General features: G+C 47.9%; 1 protein-coding gene and 1 pseudogene across 1 annotated transcript in view; one reads left to right on the top strand and one right to left on the bottom strand.

Annotated features, from left to right (window-relative positions):
• FAIM2 (Fas apoptotic inhibitory molecule 2) overlaps window positions 1–7168 on the top strand; it is a 35803-nt gene extending 28635 nt beyond the window's left edge. The window contains exon 12 of the mRNA XM_054445552.2: window positions 3408–7168. Within this exon, the coding sequence (XP_054301527.1) occupies window positions 3408–3557 (150 nt within the window). The 3' untranslated portion in view covers window positions 3558–7168. The remainder of the gene's footprint in view (window positions 1–3407) is intronic.
• A 3385-nt stretch (window positions 7169–10553) lies between these two features.
• LOC129010904 (large ribosomal subunit protein eL33-like) lies at window positions 10554–10890 on the bottom strand (annotated as a pseudogene).
• Between the last annotated feature and the right edge of the window lie 10084 nt (window positions 10891–20974).

Genomic DNA, 20974 nt, shown 5'->3' with positions numbered 1-20974 from the left:
CCTGCTCTCAACCAAGACATTAGTTAACAATGCTTTCCATCTCCAAGGAGATAGCAGCAGATGACTTTCCCCTGTAAATCAATGCACTGCCACGCAGAATCTCTGATCATGTCTTTTGCCCTCATTAGACTGTCAGTTCTATGAGGGCAAGTTCTCTGGAACATAGTAGGTGCTCAGCAAATATTGTTGGGAATAAATCAATGAAAAGACTGTTTGACTCACAGGCATGAGGTGGCAGTGATGGGTCATACTGGTCAGTGGGGTTGAAATTTGAAGCAGGCCATCCCAGAGAACACCACATAGATAAGCATCTATGGCCATGGACCAAGGGCTGGGGCAGAAATCATTTCATTCCTCTTCTCTCCAAGAGAAAAGCCAGCTGGCTGCTCTAGGGGGTCTCCTGTATGGGTGCTTCTCAGAGGGGCCACTCCCAGAGCTGGACAGATCCAAGCCTTCCAAGTTAAGAGACTCAATTTCATTAGCTCACCCAGGGGTGACCAGGCTCTGGGAAACCAACCAAGCAAGCTACTGATTGATCAGCCAGATCAGCAGTTTATGAACTGATGCTGGCAGCTGTGACTGCCAAGTGGCCCAAAGCATTTGTGCTGGGCCTTCTGCTTGCTCATTCTCTCTGCAGAAGGAAAATGTGCTTGGGAATCCAAATCAAACACAGAAGGAGCAGAGCGGAATGGAGAGAAATCATACTGAAGAATACAAATAGTGGATGCCACATACACTGTCATAAATCTACCCTCAAAACCACACTGTGATGTGGGCATTGCTACTATCCCATTTTGTAGATGAGGACACTGAGGTCAAGTGGATGACTTGGGCACTGAGCAATGGAGCTGGGTCTCAAACCCAGGCATTTCAACTCCTGTTCCTGTCTGGAGTGCCCTTCCCTCAGTGCCACTGAGCTCAGGAGACTGACGCACCCTGCGCAGGGCTCCTCTCAGCCCTGGCCATGGCTCCCCATTTTTGCTCTGTTGAGGCCACTCAGTTCCCCAAGGAACAGTGCTGCCTCCCTGATGAGATGCAAGAGACACCTGAGTCTCATCAGCAGCACGTGCACGTCCTCAAGAGGCCACCTCTCCTTCTGCAGATAATAACAATGAAACCACATTAATATAATAGCAAGCATTCATTAAGTGCTTACCATGTGTCAGGCACCATGCCAGGCCCCTTGCATGCATTATCTCATTCTCACAACAACCTCAGGAGGCAGGCACGCTCATCTCCCTTTTACACATAGGGACTCACAGGCCCAGAGAGATTAAATGCTCTGCCCAGGTCCTACAGCTAATGAGTGGTAGAGCAGAGCCTGCAGTCCAAGTGGATCTGACTTTCAAGCCTTTGCTCATAATTGCCCCCACCTCTTCACCTTTGAGGGTGGCCCTGCCTCAATGTCCCGTGTGCTGGAATTGCTCCCTGTTGGAGCCCTGGCCTCTTGGGCATGGGGGGTGGCGCTGGAGTGCATTGCACCAGGGCTGGGATTCGACTAGGATTCTATGGGGCTGTGTCTGTAGCTACTCTAAAGTCTGGGTCTTGGGAGTCAAGGAGTCCATGGCGGGGGTGAAGGAAAGGGAACTGGGCATGACCCCTGCCTACCAAGCAGAGTGCAAGCTGCAAGGGCAGGCCCCAATCCCTTCCTCTTCTATCCACTTCTCCCATAGTTCCTGCCTCACCGAGTTCCCCACTCTTCACACAACACCAGTCAGGCCTCCCAGGCTTCCCTAGGCCTTCCCAGCTAGCAAACTCCTACTTAAGCCTCAGGTGAAATGCCACCTCTCCTGGGTCACCTTCCTCTGGCCCAATTAGTAGCTCCTTCCTTCATAGTCCTAATTGTGCATTTCCTGGGTTTTCTTGTAATGACCTGTAAGTGTCCCCCATGACGCCGTGAGCTTCCCCAAGGCAGGCATGGCTTTGTGTTTCTCGTCTCTTCCGCTCTCAGCAAGTCCCTGTCATTGCAGCTGTTGCCCCATACATATTTATTGTATAATGAATGAATTTCAGAGGACCCAGGGAACATGCCTTTCATATACAAGTGACTGAAGAGCCCAGTTAACAAGAATGTGAATCAATGTAAAAGAATTCTAATCCCGGGCTGGGCCTGGTGGCTCACGCCTGTAACCCCAGCACTTTGAGAGGCCAAGGCGGGCAGATCACCTGAGGTTGGGAGTTCAGGACCAGCCTAACCAACATGGAGAAACTCTGTCTCTACTAAAAATACAAAATTAGCCGGGTGTGGTGGCACATGCCTGTAATCCTAGCTCCTCGGGAGGCTGAGGCAAGAGAATCGCTTGAGCCTGGGAGGTGGAGGTTGCAGTGAGCCGAGATCACGCCACTGCACTCCAACCTGGGCAACAAGAGGGAAACTCTGTCTCAAAAAAAAAAAAAAAGAAAAGAAAAGAAAAAAAATTCCAATCCCACGTGGATCAGTGCTTCATCACCTTTGAGATACTGGTGGACTTTTTGGCCTCTTTCTCCAGAAAAGCGCACCACGCCTGCCAAATTTCATATGCTACTTAAGGGTTCTGCTCCTTAGGCTTGGAGCCCAGAGGAAAGCTACATGGCAAAGGGCAGGAGCCACTGTATACAGTGGGCCTTGCAGGGGCAGCGGGGTGACACAGCGCTGTCTCAGAGGGAATCTGTTCCTAGTCCATTAGGCCAAGCAGGGCCCCAGGGAAGAGCCTATTTCCTGGGAGGAAAGGCATTAACCCCGGGTGCTGTTAGCAGCAGGGCAGAATGTTTACACCTGGGGCTCCGGAGCCGGCCTGCTCGGGTTCAAATCTTGGCTTTGCCACTTTCCAGCTGTGTGACCTTTAGCTAATATTTAAGGTCTCTGGGCCTCGCTTCCTGTAGGAAGAATCTGATTCTTACTTGATGGGGATGTCGGTAGCACTGATGGGCTGATGTCAGTACAGCACAAGTGCTCAGGCCCTGCTTGTACCTGAAGCGTTTGCCTTCCTCTGAGAGCAGGGTCCTGAGGGAATGGCAAGAAGACTAGGCCTCAGCTTGAAGGTCTCCTCTTCCAGGAAGCCTTCCCTAACTTCCTGCCACACTCACATAGGTGAGGCTCCTTGTTATCAGCCCCACCGCTGCCTGGAACCTTGTTATACTCATCATCCTAACAATTACTTCCTCTAGACTCTAAGCTCTGTGAGGACAGGGATCCTGGCTGTCTTGTTCTCTGCTGTATCCCTGTGCCTGGTACATAGCAGGTGCTCAGTAAATAGCTGCTGAATAGAATTAGGGACAGAAGGTGTCATAGGAGGGCCACTGGGCAGTCAGGCAGCAGGTGAGGGTAATAAAATTGGGGGTGGGGCTGAGGGGGGCACCTGGGCTGCCATAGTCACTGTCACACTGCCTGGGCCTCTGACATCTCTCTCTCTCCTCACTTCTCCCAGTTCCTGGCACTTGACACCCAGTTGCTGATGGGTAACCGACGCCACTCGCTGAGCCCTGAGGAGTATATTTTTGGAGCCCTCAACATTTACCTAGACATCATCTATATCTTCACCTTCTTCCTGCAGCTTTTTGGCACTAACCGAGAATGAGGAGCCCTCCCCGCCCCACCGTCCTCCAGAGAATGCGCCCCTCCTGGTTCCCTGTCCCTCCCCTGCACTCCTGCGAGACCAGATATAAAACTAGCTGCCAACCCAGCCTGTGGCCAGGCCACTCTCTACCCCAGCCCAGCCCAGCCCTCTGCCGCTTGTACATATGCCATGGGGACCCTGAGGAACTGAGGCCACGTCAATCCCTGTGCCGCCCCATTCCCCCCGTTATATCTTCCAAACTGGGACGGTCAAGGCTGAAGGCTCCTCTGGGTTTGAGGGTCCAAGGAACAAGAAGGAGAAGCCTAGCAGGATTTCAGTTGCGGGAGAGAGACCCAGGAAGCCCGGCAGAGCCCTGAGCCCCACCGCAATTCCTCCTAGGGCTGCACAACCATGTGGCCTTGGGGCAAACTGTCCTGCATCCAGTCTGTGTCCTCCTGTCTTTCTCGTCCAGGTCAGGCATTGACACTTTGTAAGAAAGGGGGTAGGGGACACAGCTGGGCAGGTGGAGTGGGTGGGCAGGATGGCTGTCCCAGGCTGCCCATCTTCTCTTGGCTCTGGGACCAGCGGCTTTTTCTAGGGATTTGGACCTGGAGGCCAAGAGCAATAGGAGAGGGTCTGAAGTCTGTGCTGTCTCCTGCTTGCTGTGAATGGCCCTCCTGGGTCATGACAGAGTTCTGTTGGGGCAGGAGGTGAGGGCAGGGGGCCCCACTCCTCAGTGAGGGCCTGCCCTGGGGCTCCCAGGGAAGTGGGAGCTGGGGAGCCAATCCATCCAGACCCACGTCCACCTGGGAGGCATTTGGGGTTGCAGGACCAAGACCCACATCCTCTCACTCGCTTCTCCACCTGCCAGGCAGCTGCCACAGGCCTGAGGCTGAGTGAGGTGTGATTGGGCCCTCCGGCTGGATGTTCTGGGGGAGGAGGCAATCACTCTAGCTGCCAGGCCAGCCCCATCTGGAAGGAGTCCCTGCTCTGCCTCAGCCCTAACCCGAGGCTGTGTGGGAGTCCCTTCTGCACCTCTTATTTCCGAAACCCTTCCCGTCAGCTGCTGTTTGCTGGCTTGTCCCCAGCCAGGCCTCCTGAGGTCTTCGTAGTTGGCACAGTCCACATCTCTTCTAGCTTCACTGGCCACTCACTCAGCCCAGAGTCCCTAAGTGCTCCCCCAACTTATCTCTGCATCTCTCCAATTTGGAAGCCATCCAGCTGATGCTAACAGCCAGGGCCAGTCCCTCCAGCTGGTCCCATGTAATGAGGCCAGGGCTCCTTATCAGCTTCCAGGCGGCTGGGATCTCAGGCAGGGTGTGCGTCAGCCCTCCAACCCCCAGGGGGGCGCCTGTGGGGAGGGAACCAGGAGGCCACACTGGGGGAGCATGCAGCCAGCATGTGCAATGGCCAGCTCCAGGCCAGTGGAAAGTTACTGTGTGGATACAGGAAGGCTCTGAGTGGCTAGCAGGACCCTCCCTCGGCTTCGCTCTCCTCCTCTTCTCTCTCCCCTGTGCTGGGAGCTCCGTCTGCCCTGGGAAGGGAGACGAGGTGTGCTGTTCCTTCCCAGCCCCATCCCTCCCCACCCTTCCTACTCCCAGCTTTCAAGAAACATTGCAGAAGCATTTGAAGTTTTGTTCCATCTTGGATATTTGAAGAGAAAAGGAGCCAAGAACTGGCAGGTGGTGTGTGTGCAGCAAAGGCATTGGGGGCACGGGTGAGATGCCCACTGTGTGCTGGTCTAAATTAATCCATCGCAGTGATCCTCCAGAGACAGCGCTCTGCTCATGTCCGTAGCAGAGGGAAAAGCCGAGGTGCTCAGAAAGGCTCGGTAATGAGTCTGAGGTCCTACGGCTAGCGAGTGGCGGGCCTGGGGTTCAGTCCCACAGTTGCCTCACACAAACAGGGTATCACGCTTGCCCCTGGGCCTGGGTGGGGGCCGGAATGAGACCACATGAGAGCACAGAGAGGTGGGTGGTCAGGCCCTGATGTCCTGGGGATTTCTTGTCCTCAGTGCCACCCGGTCTCCCGTCTTTCCTGAAACCCCTTGCCAGATTTTGCACTCTGAGGTTTCTATCTTCCAGACAAGAGCTGGGAGGCAAGATTTCTGGTTTCTGGTTCCTAGCCTCACTGCCAGCGGGCTCCTGGTATTAGGTGAGGGTTTCTTGCTGTCTGGAATTCAGTTTTTCCATCTGCCACATGGAAGTTCATAGCCAGGATAGGGTGGGAGAGGCACCAGAACATTTCTCTCCACTGACTTTCTCAGCCGGTTCACACCCTCCTCCACCTCCTCTCCTCTGGGCCCCTCAGTTTCCTCTCCTCATCTCTGGCCTCAGTTCCAGAGGGTTAGCCCCAGCACCCCACTCTCCTGCCACTGTCAGATAGCCTTGGTCATGCTTCCTAGAATCTACTTGTCCAAGTTCTCCTCTCCCTGGGATAAGTTATTGCAGAAACTGGGGATTTAGAAGCTTATTCAGGGCTGAGTGCCAAAAGCTTGGGGGAGGAGGGACAGGTCCTCGGCTATAAACAATGTCACACACGCATCACAGCCATTTGAGAAATGGCTTCTTTGCAGAGCTGGGGAAGCCGGGCAGAAGATGCTGCAGCCTCCTACTCTGGGTCCTGAGGGGGGGTCCTGGGTACCACAGTGTAGGCAGCAGGGTCAGGGCCAAAGTCTATGCGTTCCATCTCCAATCCAGGCAGTAAGGAATCCTGAAACACCAGGAGAGGCGTCAGAAGGAGGAAGGGCGGGGGAACAGGAATGCAAGATTAAGGAAACCACAGCTGAGCAGGTGTCACAAGCTGTAAAGGAGGAAGGGAGCCTGCAGGCCCCTCACATTTTTGGCCTGGGTGGGGCTGGGCCCGGGAAGGGGTGGGCTGGATTTTGTAAAGCTGGAGGCAGCCAGGAATCTGACCGTCTGGAATGTGAGTTGAGGGGTCTCCCACTGAAGTCCTCTCCTGGAAGCTGCAGATGGGGGCCAGGGAGGCACACGTGAGTCTGGGACTCATTCCCAGGCACACCTATGGCTCCTTCTGTATCACCTGGGGAAGCCCTGGAATCTTAGTTCTTCCATTCCCTACTCTTCCTTCCGAGGGAGTCAGAATGGGACAGACACCCATTTTCCAAAAGGCTCCTTGCCTCCTTCCCTGGCCCACCTGAAGCCAAGTCCCGGGTGTCCTGGCTGCTCTCCTGGGCGGGGTGGGATTTTGCACAAGCACTTTGCTGCCCTCCGGTGGCTGCTTGAGGAAACGCGGGGCCTGGTTTGGGAGAGTCACCGAGGGCCCATGTGGCTGGAGGTTGGGGGCAGGATCTGGCCCCCACCTCTCCTCAGACCTCCCCAGACCTGTCTTCTCATCAGCCACCGCTGTTTTCTTTTACCGAACGATGGCTGCATCTCTCGGACACAGTGTACCCCCTCCCAAGCCCTCCCCGGGGCCGTTCTCCTGAGTCCCTGAGGGCAGACACAGCTCCAGGGACCTGGCCCGGCTGCCACACCCCAGACACTCCTGCTGTCCACTGGCCTCAGCTCCTGCAAGTTCCCCAGTGTCCGCACCTGTTCCCTTCCCTGACCTCACCTTCCTGGGGTCTGTGACTGACTGGAGATAAAAATAAAAGCAATTCTGACACCTGAGTCGTTTCCCTCGTCTGCCGTGTGCTGGTTGCCTCAGATGGTCGTGGAGTCTGTGTGGGTCGAACCTGGACCTGTGTGAGAGCCTTCTCACCAGAGCTGCTGAGTTTGAAGTAAATCTCCACGTTTATTTTCATATGGACAGAGTTAAATGGGTTCTCCTGCTCAATAAACCCTTTACAGAGGCTCTCAGGATCCCAGAGTTGGAAGCAATCCCAGAGGCTCCTCCGGAACAGGGGCTCACCCCTTTCTGTGGAAGCCTGTCCGTTTGTGGACCGTTCTGGTAGAAGGGTCTTTCTTATTCTGAGCCAAAATCTGCTTCCTAAAAGGTACACAAAAGGAAGGAATGCCTGGGTTGCACCTGGACAGATTCTCCAGAGCGGCAGCTTTAAAACCACAGTGGCTCACCCCCGTAATCCCAGCACTTTAGGAGGCCGAGGTGGGTAGATCACCTGAGGTCAGGAGTTCGAGACCAGCCTGACCAACAGGGTGAAACCCTGTCTCTACTAAAAACACAAAAATTAGCTGGGCGTGGTGGCGCACACCTGTAATCCCAGTTACTCAAGAGACTGAGACAAGAGAATCACTTGAACCCAGGAGGCAGAGGTTGCAATGAGCCAAGCTCACACCACTTCACTCCAGCCTGGGCGACAGAGTGAGACCCCATCTTAAAACAAAACAAAACAAAACAAAACAAAAACCCTACAGAACCAAAGCTCCTTGAAGGCAGAGTTATGACGCACGGTCTCAGTAAACAACTTTCCAGCGAATGGAGGAATGCATGGGTGAATGTGTCTACTCCAACCCTCTTATTTTACCTGAGAGGAAACTAAGGAGCAGAGGGTGCAGCGACTTGTCCAAGTTTACACACAAATTAGTGACTGGGAGTGGGGTCAGGAGGCGCATGGGTTAATGATCACCCCACAAGCTCCTGTGGGGAAGGTGAGGCCAGGGCGCTGTGTGGGAGGGGAGGGAACGCCATCACACTGGAGCCATGGGGGACGTTATCCTTGTCTCTGACAAGGTTAGGGCACAAATTCAGTTGGAGCAGGGAAAGTGACTGGGGCAAGAGTTAGGGGCCTCTGAGGAGAGAAAAGTGACTTTTATTAAGCGCTCACTGTATACAAAGCACTTCCACAGATGGTGAGAGATAGGAGAGGGAGAAGATACCAATGGTGGTGCAAGAGAGAAACCAGGCACCGCGGCTCGAGACCGTGCAGCCGTGGGTCCTGAGAAGATGCAGCCCCGCGGGGGAAGCAGTGCTGAGCCGTGGTGCCGGGGAAAGGGAAGATCTCTGGATCAGGGCTCAAAGCTTGCAAAGTGTTGAGGGGCAGGGGCTAGTGTGACGGAAGGGATGAATGGTCTAGGTTGGGGTACACGCTGGGCCCCCTTGGCACCCCCTGCCTCCAGATCCCTTCTGCCTCACCACCCATTCTTACCTGGACTGCCTGTTAGCTTTCCTAGGACTGCCGTACAAATTGCCACAAACTGCGTGGGTCAAAACAACAGTGATTCATTCCACCACAGTTGTGGAGGCTGGAAGCCTGAAATCAAGGTGTCAGCAGGGTGGGTTCCCGCTGGAGGCTCTGAGGGAGGGCCTGTGGCAAGCTCTCTCCAAGCCTCTGGCAGCTGCAGGTGATCCGCAGTGTTGCTTGGCAGTGGCGCCTCCAGTCTCTGCCTCCATCTTCACGTGGCCTTCTCCTCTGTATCTCTGTGTCTTGAAGCTCCCTCTCCTTCCTCCTAGAAGGATACCTGGCTCTGGATTTAAGGCTCACAATAAATCTAGGATGATCTCATCTCAAGATCTTTATTTGGAAAAAGATCCTATTTCCAAAAAAGGTCACATTCACAGGTACAGGGGTTTAGAACTTGGACATATCTCTCTTGAGGGGGCCCCTATTCAACCCTTTACACCATTCATTCTCTTCTGGCTGCTACTGCCCCGTGGTGGCCTCTGTACGCATCCCCCACCCATGGGACAGTCTTCACATACAGTACCCAGCCCCCAGTGAGACTGGAGAAATCCCAGAGCTGAGCAACCTCATCCAGCTCACTTACACCATCTGTCTTTACTCAAGTCTGGCTACTCCCAGCAAACCTGTTTGCCCTCACAGATTTTGTGTGTGTGTGTGTGCACGCACACAAACATGCACATGCGTGCGTGCACACACACGCACACCACGGATGGCTAAGATGCTTTATTCCCAGCTTCTCATCTTCCATCCCCCTCCACACTCTCTGCTTGCTTTATCTGGGAAAACGCTGCCAAAAGGAGTGAGCCTCGCCTGTCCCACATCACTGCTGTCCCCCTCTGTTGGCTTCTTTTTCTCCTGAGCCGCTATGTAAGAAGTCCAATTTCCCGAGGCTGCCATGCCAGAGAGGCCACGTGTGGTGCTCCAGCCAAGAGACCCAGCTGAGCCAGCCTCCCAGCCACGCCCGCCAGGCTGGCAGCTGTAGGCAGGAAGAACCATCTTGGAAGTGGATTCTCCAACTTCAGCTGTTCCAGCTCCGGTGCACCGAGTCTTCCTGGTTGAGGTCCAAGACCTCATGGAGCATTAAAAATCCATCTCCTCCATGCCCTATCCAAATTCCTAATCCACAGAATCCGCGAGAATAATAAAATGGTTGTGGTTTTATGCCACTAAGCTTGAAGTCATTTGCTATGCAGCAACAGATGCCTGGAACAGGATTTGGTACCTGGAAGTGAGGCACTGCCATAGCAGAACCTAACGTGTGGGAGGCGCCTGACACCCTCAGTGAGACTGCGCGGGAAAGCTGGCAGGGCCTTGAGGAGACTGCGGGCGAAGGCTCCAGGGAAAGTTGAGCAAAACACTACTGGAATCTGGAGGAACAGAGACTCTGATATAGTGGTGGACAGTTGAGTGAAACTTTCATCTGTACTAATGTGAAAGATAAAAAAGGTCTAATTAACTGATGACTCTGGCTAGGATTTTCAGGCAGAGGGTTGAAAGTGTGTTTGACTTATTTGAGCCTTGCATCCTAGGATACAGATAGTGAGAAAAAAGCTAAAGAAAGAATTATTCTGTTTTTTAAGCAGAATTTGGAGGAGATATAAAAAGCCCAGGATAATCTTTCCAGCCAAGAAAGAATTGTCAAAGTAATAAAAAAGCCTCGGGGCAAAGATCAACTCCAGAGCATTGTCAGGAACACACAGTCTCTGGGTAAAGATGAAGTCAAAGCTGTGACTGTGAAAGCAGTCATTAAGCATCAGAAAGATCTAAGCAGGTGCCTCAGAATCCTTCAGACAGGCAGAAGTACTCCTAAGGATCCCACAGGCGTTTGTTGCAGACCCACTCTGTTAAACAATAGGACTTCTAAGGATCTTTTCCCCCTACAAATCCACTTTATTTGTTGACTTTTCATTAGTTTAAACCCTTGAGGGGTACAGCATCACTCAGATTCCGTGTCCAGTGGGCTTAACAGGGAGATTGCTTCGGAATTTGGCACGAACCTTGCCACTGTTTCCGTGGGCCCGAGTTACCTTTCCCCAGATTACTCTGATTTTGTTTGGTTTGCCACCATGAGTCACTGTGGTGTCCTTTGCTTTGTATACATAAGCACATCTCTTGCCCAAATAGAATTCTGTTTCATCTCGGGCATAAACCACCTTCAATTTTAAGAAGAACTGCTGTGTGCTCCATTTGATTCCAGAGACTGTGCTTATAGCCAGCAAAAATGGCCTCGGGCCACAGCCTTCCAGACATATTTCCTTTTAGAAGTCCTGTTCCCAGCAAGCCTCCACAGGATTCAAGATGGCAGGAAGAGAAAGACCTTCTAAGGATCTTAAGGATATTATTCCTCCGCAGCCTCACTGGGTACCCAAGATAGAGAAGACCGTGTCTTAAAGAGACTTATCAGTGTGATTTTTGTCTAACGGAATAATCCTCCAATAAGATTCATAGAGACCGGGCGCAGTGGCTCACGCCTGTAATCCCAGCACTTTCGGAAGCTGCGACAGAAGGATCACCTGAGGTCAGGAGTTTGAGACCAGCCTGGCCAACATGGTGAAACCCTGTCTCTACTAAAAAATACAAAAATTATCCAGGCTTGGTGGCACATGCCTGTAATCCCAGCTACTCAGGAGGCTGAGGCAGGAGAATCGCTTGAACCCAGGAGGCGGAGGTTGCAGTGAGCTGAGATCAGACCATTGCACTCCAGCCTGGGTGACAGAGAAAGACCCTGTCTCAAAAAACAAAAAACTTAGCAGCCACTAAAAATGAGGACATGGGTAAATATTTACATACAGAATCACAGTACTGAATAATATTAAATTAGAAAGCAAATTATGAAGCATTAATGTTGAGTATTATCCCATTTATTTTTAAAAATATCTTTGATGGCTCTTCCTTATAGTAAAATGCCAACTAGTAGATGAAGGAGTAATGATAGAAAAATCACCATTTTGCAATATAGTAATGATTCAGTCAAGAATCATCAATGGATGCTAAAACTCTTAGGTGCAAGTTTGATAGGGAACAGAGTATTGATATAGTTTAAACATGCCTCCACACAGACTTCTTTTTTCTTTGTGTTTGTTTTTTGTTTTTGTTTTGAGACACAGTCTCACTCTGTTGCCCAGGCTGGAGTTCCCTGGCACGATCTCGGCTCACTGCAACCTCCACTTCTCGGGTTCAAGCAATTCTCCTGTCTCAGCCTCCCGAGTAGCTGGGACTACAGGCGTCTGACACCAAGCCCTGCTAATTTTTGTATTTTTAGTAGAGATGAGGTTTCACGATGATGGTTAGGCTGGTATCAAACTCCTGACCTCAGGTGATCCACCTGCCTCTGCCTCCCAAAGTGCTGGGATTACAGGTGTGAGCCACCATGCCCGGCCTTTCTTTGTGTTTAAACAGCTTTATTGAGATGTAATCCAAACGCCATATAATTTGCCATTTAAAATGTGCAATTCAGTGTTTTCTTAGTATATTCAAAGGGCTGTGCAACTATCACCACAATCTAATTTTAGAATGTTTTCGTCTCTCTCTCCCATTAGCATTAGTCCCTATTCCCTTCCTTCCCCTATCCCCTGGCAACCATGAATCTACTTTCTGTTTCTAGAAATGCACCTATTTTGAACACTTCACATAAATGGAATCATACAATACAGTCTTCTGTGACTGGCTTCTTTCACTTAGCATAATGTTTTCCAGCGTTCTCTATGATGTAGCATGTGTTAGTAGTTCATTCCTTTTTCTTTTTGGAGATAGAGTTTCACTCTGTTGCCCAGGCTGGAGTACAGTGGCACAGTCTCAGTTCACTGCAACCTCCACCTCCTGGGCTCAAGCAATCCTTCCGCCTCAGCCTCCTGAGCACCTGGGACCACAAGTGCACGCCACTGTGCCCAGCTAATTTTTATTTTTGTTTTTGTTCATGTTTTGAGACTGGGCCTGGCTCTGTCACTCAGGCTGGAGTGCAGTGGCACAATCGTGGCTCACTGCAACCTCCACCTCCTGAGCTCAAGCCATCTTTCCGTTTCACCCTCTTGAGTAGTTGGGACTACAGGCATGCGCCACCATGCCTGGCTAATTTTTGTATTTTTTGTAGAGACAGGGTTTTGCCATGTTGTTCATGCTGGTCTTGAACTCCTGGACTCAAGTGATCTGCCGTCCTCAGCCTCCCAGAGTGCTGGGATTACAGGCATCTGCCACTGCACCCAGCCTAATTTTTGTTTTTTGTTTTTTTGTAGAGACGGGGTTTCACCATGTCACCCAGGCTGGTCTCGAACTCCTGGACTCAAGCAATCCACCACCTCTGCCTCTCAAAGTGCTGGGATGACAGATGTAAGCCACTGCACCTGGCCACTTCATTCCTTTTTATTGCCAAATAATATTCTATTGTATGGATGGACCACATTTTATGTATCCATTCATCAATTGATGGACATTTGTTTTCACTTTTGTTTATATGAGTAATACTGCTATAAACATTCCTGATTTTTGTGGGGATGTGTTTTCAGTTCTTTCGGGTATATACCTAGGAGAAGCATTGCTGTGTCATATGTACCTGTGTTTAACTTTTTGAGGAACTGCCAAGTTGTTTTTCGAAGGGGCTGCACCATTTTATATCCCATCAGCAATGGATGAGGGGTTCCAGTTTCCCCACATCCTTGCCAACTTGTTGATATCTGTCTTTTAAATTTTAGCCCTATTTGTAGATGTGAATTGGTATCTCATTATGGTTTGGGTTTGCATTCCCTAATGAGTAGTGATGCTTAGTATCTTTTCATGTGCATAGATTGCTTTTTTTTTCATGTTCACAGATTACTTTTAAATTACAAAGGAGAGGTCTGGCACGGTGGCTTACACCTGTAATCCCAGCACTTTGGAAGACTGAAGTGGGTGGATCGCTTGAGTCCAGGAATTCAAGACCAGCCTAGGCAACATGGCGAAACCCTGTCTCTATTAAAAATACACAAATTAGCTGAGTAGCACGTGCCTATAGTCCTAGCTACTTGGGAGGCTGAGGTGGGAGGATTATTGGAGCCTGGGAGGCAGAGGTTGCAGAGAGCCAAGATCATGCCACTGCACTCCAGCCTGGGCAGAGCGAGACCCTGTCTGAAAAAAAAATTACAAAGGAAAAAATGATAACACTACAGTAGAGAAAACTGTTAGGTTCCAACTTAATCATGAATCACAAAGAATGGCACAAATTGACACTACGTGTTTTCTGATATGATGTGCTAAGAAGGACAAAAATATACTTTATAACGCTTCTGCCAAAGAAATGCAAAGCCGGCTGGCAGGATGTCTCACAGCTGTAATCCTAGCACTTTGGGAGGCCAAGGCAGGAGGATTGCTTGAGCCCAAGCAGTGAAGGCTGCAGTGAGCCAAGTCTATGCCATTGCACTCCAGCCTGGGCGACAGAGTGAGACCCTATTTCAAAAAAAAAAAAAAAAAAGAAAGAAAAGAAGAAGCAAAGCCTGAGTCTTATCATGAAGAAATATTAGACAAAACCAAATTGAGGGTGGTGCAGCGGCTCACACCTGTAATACCAGCACTTTGGGAGGCTGAGGCGGGTGGATCACTTGAGGTCAGAAGCTCGAGGTCAGGAGCTTGAGACCAGCCTGGGCAACATGGTGAAACTCCGTCTCTACTGAAAATACAAAAATTAGCTGGGCATAGTGGCACATGCCTGCAGTCCCAGCTACTCGGAAAGCTGAAACATGAGAATTGCTTGAACCTGGGAGGCGGAGGTTGCAGTGAGCCGAGATCACGCCACTGCACTCCAGCCTGGGCGACAGAGTAAGACTCCGTCTCAAAAAAAAAAAAAAAAAAACCAACAACAACAACAAAAAAAAACAAATTGAAGGATATTCTGCAAACTAAATGGCCTGTATTCCTCAAAAATGTTCTGAAATGTAGGCTTCTGGTGGCATCTCCAAAGGAGCTATACTCACAGTTGTAATATTTGAGTGAGTAATATTAAAACTACTTAATTTGTTTAATGTTGATTAAATATATATGTGCACACACATTTTATGTTTACTTATGAATAGAAAAAACCCTAGATGGATATACATTAAAATGTTAGTTAGGCAAAGCTATCCTGAGCAAAAAACAAAACTGGAGGAATCACATTATTTGACTTCAAATTATACTACAGAGCCATTATAGTAACCAAAACAGCATGGCACTGGTATAAAAACAGATGCATAGACCAATGGAACAGAAAAGAAAACCCAGAAATAAATCCATACATCTACAGTGAACTCATTTTCAACAAAGTTGCCTAGAATATACATTAGGGAATGGACATTCTCTTCAACAAATGATGCTGGGAAACTGGATATCCATATGCAGAAGAATGAAACTAGGCCTCCATCTCTCAACATATACAAAAATCAAATCAAAATCGATTGAAGTCTTAAATCCAAGACTTCAAACTATGAAACTACTAAAGGAAAACACTGGGGAAACTCTCCGGCACATTGGGCTGGGCAAAGATTTCTTGAGTAATACCCAACAAGCACAGGCAACCAAAGCAAAAATGGACAAATGGGATCACATCAAGTTAAAAAGCTTCTGCACAGCAAAGGAAACAATGAACAAAGTGAAGAGACAACCCACAGAATAGGAGAAAAAATAGTTGCAGACGATCCATCTGACAAGGGATTAATAACCAGAATATATAAGGAGCTCAAATACCTCAATAGGAAAAAATCTAGCAATCCAATTAAAAATGGACAAAAGATCTGAATAGACATTTCTCAAAAGAAAACATACAATGGCAAACAGGTATATGAAAAGGTGCTCAACATCATTGATCACCAGAAATATGCAAATCAAAACTACAGGGAGATATCGTCTCATCCTAGTTAAAATGGCTTTCATCGGAAAGATAGGGAATAACGCATACTGGTGAGGATGTGGGGAAAAGGGAACCCTCACACTCTGTGGGTGGGAATGTAAATTACTACAACCACTATGGAGAACAGTCTGGAGGGCCCTCAAAAAACTAAAAATAGAGCTACCTTATGATTCACCAATCCCACTACTAGGTATATAACCAAAAGAAAGGACATCATTATATCAAAGAGATATCTGCACTCCCATGTTTATTGCAGCACTTTTCACAATAGCCAAGATTTGGGGCCGGGTGCGGTGGCTTACGCCTGTAATCCCAGCACTTTGGGAGTCTGAGGCAGGCTGATCACCTGAGGTCGGGAGTTCCAGACCAGCCTGACCAACGTGGTGAAACCCCATCTCTACTAAAATACAAAAAATTAGCCGGGCATGGTGGCACGCGCCTGTAGTCCCAGCTACTCGGGAGGCTGAGCCAGGAGAATAGTTTGAACCCAGGAGGCAGAGGCTGCAGTGAGCCAAGATCAGGCCACTGCACTCCAGCCTGGCGACAGAGAAAGACTGTCTCAAAAAAAAAAGATTTGGAAGCAACGTAAATGTCCATCAACAGATGAATGGATAAAGAAAATGTGGTACATATACACAATGGAGTACTATTCAGCCATAAAAAAGAATGAGATCCTGTCATTTGCAGCAACATGGATGGAACTGGAGGTCATTATGTTAAAGGAAATAAGCCAAGCACAGAAAGACAAACTTTGCATGTTCTCACTTATTTCTGGGAGCTGAAAATTAAAACAATTGAACTCATAGAGATATAGAGTAGAAGGATGATTATGAGAGGCTGGGAAGGGTAGTGGGGGACGTGCAAGTGGGGATGGTTAATAAGTACAAAAATATAATTAGAATGACGAAGGCCTAGTGTTTGATAGCATAACGGGTTATTGTAGCTGACAATAATTTATTGTACACTTAAAAATAACTAAAATAATAATTTATTGTACATTTAAAAATAACTAAAATTGAATTGTTTGAAATACAAAGGATGAATGCTTAAATTGATGGATACTCCATTTACTCTGATGTGATTATTATTGCCTGTATCAAAATATCTCATGTACCCCATAAATACATTCACCTACTATGTACCTACAAATTTTTAAAAAATTTTATGGTTAATTATTATCTCCAGAGGTTGGGTAAGAATAGGTCTTTTATTGTAGCTTATCTAGGTTTACTAATTTTTCTACACTGAAAGAATTCTATAACTTGGGTATTAAAATATACTGTAAAGAGAAACTCAAAAAATAAACAGAGAAAAAGGAAAGGAGGGAAGGGCAAAAGAAGGAGGGAAGGATGATGGAAGGAATACAGGTAATTAGTGATACTCACCATGTATCACCTACTTGAGACATCAGATGTCCTTTTCTGCGAATTATTTTTTCTTCCCTTTGTAAAACTGTACATTACTGAGAACCTGTTCCTTCTTTATGTATAAAGAGCCTCCACCCATTAAGGTGACATTCCTTTAGCTGCCCGGCATCGTGCCAGATGCAGGGGATACAAAGGCTATATGTGGTCACTCTTTCCCATGAGTTCATGGTAAATCAAACATTGCAGTATTGTGTGACAAATGCAGCAACAGACATTCATGTAGACAGAGGAAGGAAAATATTCACTCTCTTTGAAGGAGAGTGGCTGGTGAAGTTTTCACAAAAGAGGACACCCATGAGCTAGGTCTTGAGGAAAGTGGGAGTTGTGCATGGAGGGTAGATTCCAGGCACAGGGAACAGTACATGCGAGGACACGGAGTTCCCACCCAGCACACTCAGGGCACTGTGAGTGGTTCAGCATGGCTGGAACAGAGACGTTGGGATGGGGTGGGGAGTGCAGTGGAAGGTGAAGGAACAGACAGGAAGTCAGTCTCAGAGGAGCTTTTGAGTCCTCTGAGGCCTCACTACTCAGAAAGAGTGTATTACCTGTGTGCTTGTCAGAAATGCAGACTCTCAGGCCCACCACAGGCCTTCTGAATCAGAATCTACATGTATTTATTTAGAGACAGAGTCTCATTCTATTGCCCAGGCTGAAGTGCAGCGGTGTAATCATGGCTCAGGTGATCCTCCCACCTCAGCCTCCTGAGTAGCTAGGAATACAGGCGTGCACCACCATGCTTGGCTAATTTTTTAAATTTTTTGTGGAGACAGGGTCTCGCTATGTTGCCCAGGCTGGTCTTGAATTCTTGGGTTCAAGGGGTACTCCTGCCTCGGCCTCCCAAAGTGCTGGGATTATAGGCATGAGCCTCTGTGCCCAGCCAGAATCTACATTTTAGGCCGAGTGCAGTGGTTCATGCCTGCAATCCCAGCACTTCGGGAGGCCAAGGCAGGTGAATCACCTGAGGTCGGGAATTTGAGACTAGCCTGACCAACAAGGAGAAACCTTGTCTCTACTAAAAATATGAAATTAGTTGGGCGTGGTGGTACATGCCTGTAATCCCAGCTACTCAGGAGGCTGAGGCAGGAGAATTGCTTGAACCTGGGAGGCGGAGGTTGTGGTGAGCCAAGATCATGCCATTGCACTCCAGCCTGGGCAACAAGAGCGAAACTCTGTCTCAAACAAACAAACAAACAAAAACAGAATCTACATTTTAACAAGAGGTTCAAGTGATTCCTTTGTGCATTCAAGTTCAAGAAGCTCTGCTCTGACTTAAGACCTTCAAACTTTATTGTGTGGACACCGAGGAGCCTTTGAGGGCTTTCAGCAGGGGCAGGACACAATTGTTCTGACCTCCTTCCTTGGTGTCCGCAGCAGGGGATGGTTCTTCATTTTCTCTTCCCAGTCTTCTCCTTACCTGTTTCTTCATCAGCCCCTCTGCCACCCACTAACCCCAAACACTCCAGTCCTCCATCCACTACCTGCCTTCACAGACCTTTCCTCAGCCTCACTGCCCTGAACACACCTTGTATAATTCTTGAGTGCAGGGAATCCCTTGGGTTTGAACAATGATAAATGAAAATGTAAGATTCTATGATTCTATGAAATACTTTGCACAGCAGGATGACCTTGTGGAATTCATTATGCCCAAGCAGTGGCACGTGCTGAAAACATAAGTAGGCTCAAAAAACATTGAGAAAGATTCACAAAAGTAAATCCATGGTGAGTTAAGAAGGGAAACAGGATGCAGAGATGTGGTCCCTAACCTTTTCTTGATAATAACCTGTATTGGTTTTTTTCTGACTATAAAACTAATATATGTGCATTAGAAAGCTTGGAAATACATTAGTTTGAACAAGAAAACAAAAGGTCAGTCAGAGAAAAAATCAGAAGGGATTAAAAACACAGAGAAGGAAATCAAGGGCATGCATGCGTGCACACACACACACACATACACACACACACATATTCTTCCCACCTCCCGCCACTCCTACCCTGTCCTTCTGATTTGGTTATAACTGTGATTGCAGATTGATCAATATTCAATGTTTACATTATCAAGACTGTAAACCCCGTTGACCACTGAACTATGTAGTATACAATGATTACTTTTCCTTTCTTGCACAACATTTTGCTTTTCTGGGAGTTGATCATTGTTGTTAGTTCTATGTTCAATTGATTAGTTTTTTAATGTCTTTATTAGTAATTTCTTTTTTTTTTTTTTTTTTGAGACAAAGTTTCACTCTTGTGCCCCAGGCTGGAGTGCAATGGCACGATCTTGGCTCACCACAACCTCTGCCTCCCGGGTTCAAGTGATTCTCCTGCCTCAGCCTCTCGAGTAGCTGGGATTACAGGCATGCACCATCACACCTGGCTAATTTTGTATTTTTAGTAGAGACAGGGTTTCTCCATGTTGGTCAGGCTGGTCTTGAACTCCCGACCTCAGGTGATCCGCCCGCCTCAGCCTCCCAAAGTACTGGGATTACAGGTGTGAGCCACCGCGCCCAGCCTATTAGTAACTTCTTAACTCTTCCCTAAGTGGGTAAATATTCTCTGAATATATTCAGATACATTAAATGGTTTGTTGTTGTTGTCGTTGTTTGTTTGTTTCTTTGAGACAGGGTCTTACTCTGTCCCCCAGGCTGCAGTGCAGTGGTGCAATCCCAGCTCACTGCAACCTCCGCCTCCAGGGTTCAATTATTCTGCCTCAGCCTCCTGAGTAGCTGGGATTACAGGTGCGTGCCACCATGGCCCAGGTAATTTTTATGTTTTTAGTGGAGATGGGTTTTGCCATGTTGGCCAGGCTGGTCTCAAATTCCTGGCCTCAAGTGATCCTCCCATCTCAGCCTCCCAAAGTGCTGGGATTACAGGTGTGAGCCACTGCACCCAGCCCATTAAATGTTTTATCAGTTTCATCTTGTTGATGCTATCATCTCTCTTGGAATCTTCTGACTGCTGTAGCCTGCATTGGTCACTCTGAAGATCTGCTGCCCTGCTGCTGTTCAGTAACCTTCCATCTCCATCCTGGGGATTTCCTTCAACTCTCCTCTGTTAAAAACCTGCTTTCTAGGTTCCATACACTTTCACTTCTGGTTCTTCTACCTCATTTTGGTGGAAAATTTTCTCCAGTAGCTTCCTGAGAAAGAGCTCATTAAAGACAATGGGTTTGGTTTCTTTCATGTCTGGAAACGCCTTCATTCTGTCTTCACACTAAATTAATCATTTGGCTGTGTATAGAAGGGAAGATTGGAAATCATTTTCCTCCAGAACATTCAAGGCATTATTCTGTTGCCTTCCAGCTGCCAGTGTGGCTGGTGAGAGATCCACTGTTGTTGTGATTCCTGATCCTTTGTATGAAATCTGTCTTTTTGTTTATTTTTAATCTTTCTGAAAACATATAGGAGGATTTCCTCTCTGTCCTCAGTGTTGTGAAAACTCACTATGTTTTGTCATTTGTGAAACTATTTTCATCCATTATACTTGACACTTGATGGGCCCTTCAGCTCTAGGAAATTTTACTGAATTATTTCCTGGATAGTAGTTATTTGATGGATAATTGGATAGTTCTCTCTGCTTCTCTTTTCTGGAACTCCTATTTTGTGAGACCTCCTAGGCTGGACCTAATCTTTTGTCTATTATTTTCCATTTTCCATCTTTTGGCTTTTTTCGCTCTACTTTGTGGAAGATTGCCTCTAGCTTATTTTCCAACTGTTCTATGGAGTGTTTCATTTCTGCTATTATATTGTTAATTTTCAAGAGGGTTTTTTTGTGCATTAAGTGTTCTTTTTTTCCAATATTTTGTTATGAAAATTTCCAAACACATAGAAAAGTGGAAAGAATTTTATGGCAAACACCCATATAACCATCACCTGGCTTGAATGTTCTTTTTATAGCTTGTTTCATGGATGCAGTATTAGAGAATATTGATATTTCAGGGGCTTTTCTTGACACTTTCTTCTCCCTGTATTCAGATCGATGTTTATCAACTCATAGCCAATCTTGTTTTACTTATACATCTTCCTCTCTCCCATTCTTTTGAAGCATTATATCATTTTAC

Source organism: Pongo pygmaeus, chromosome 10, assembly GCF_028885625.2.
Source record: "Pongo pygmaeus isolate AG05252 chromosome 10, NHGRI_mPonPyg2-v2.0_pri, whole genome shotgun sequence".
NCBI lineage: Eukaryota > Metazoa > Chordata > Mammalia > Primates > Hominidae > Pongo > Pongo pygmaeus.
This window is presented reverse-complemented; position numbering and strand designations above follow the sequence as displayed.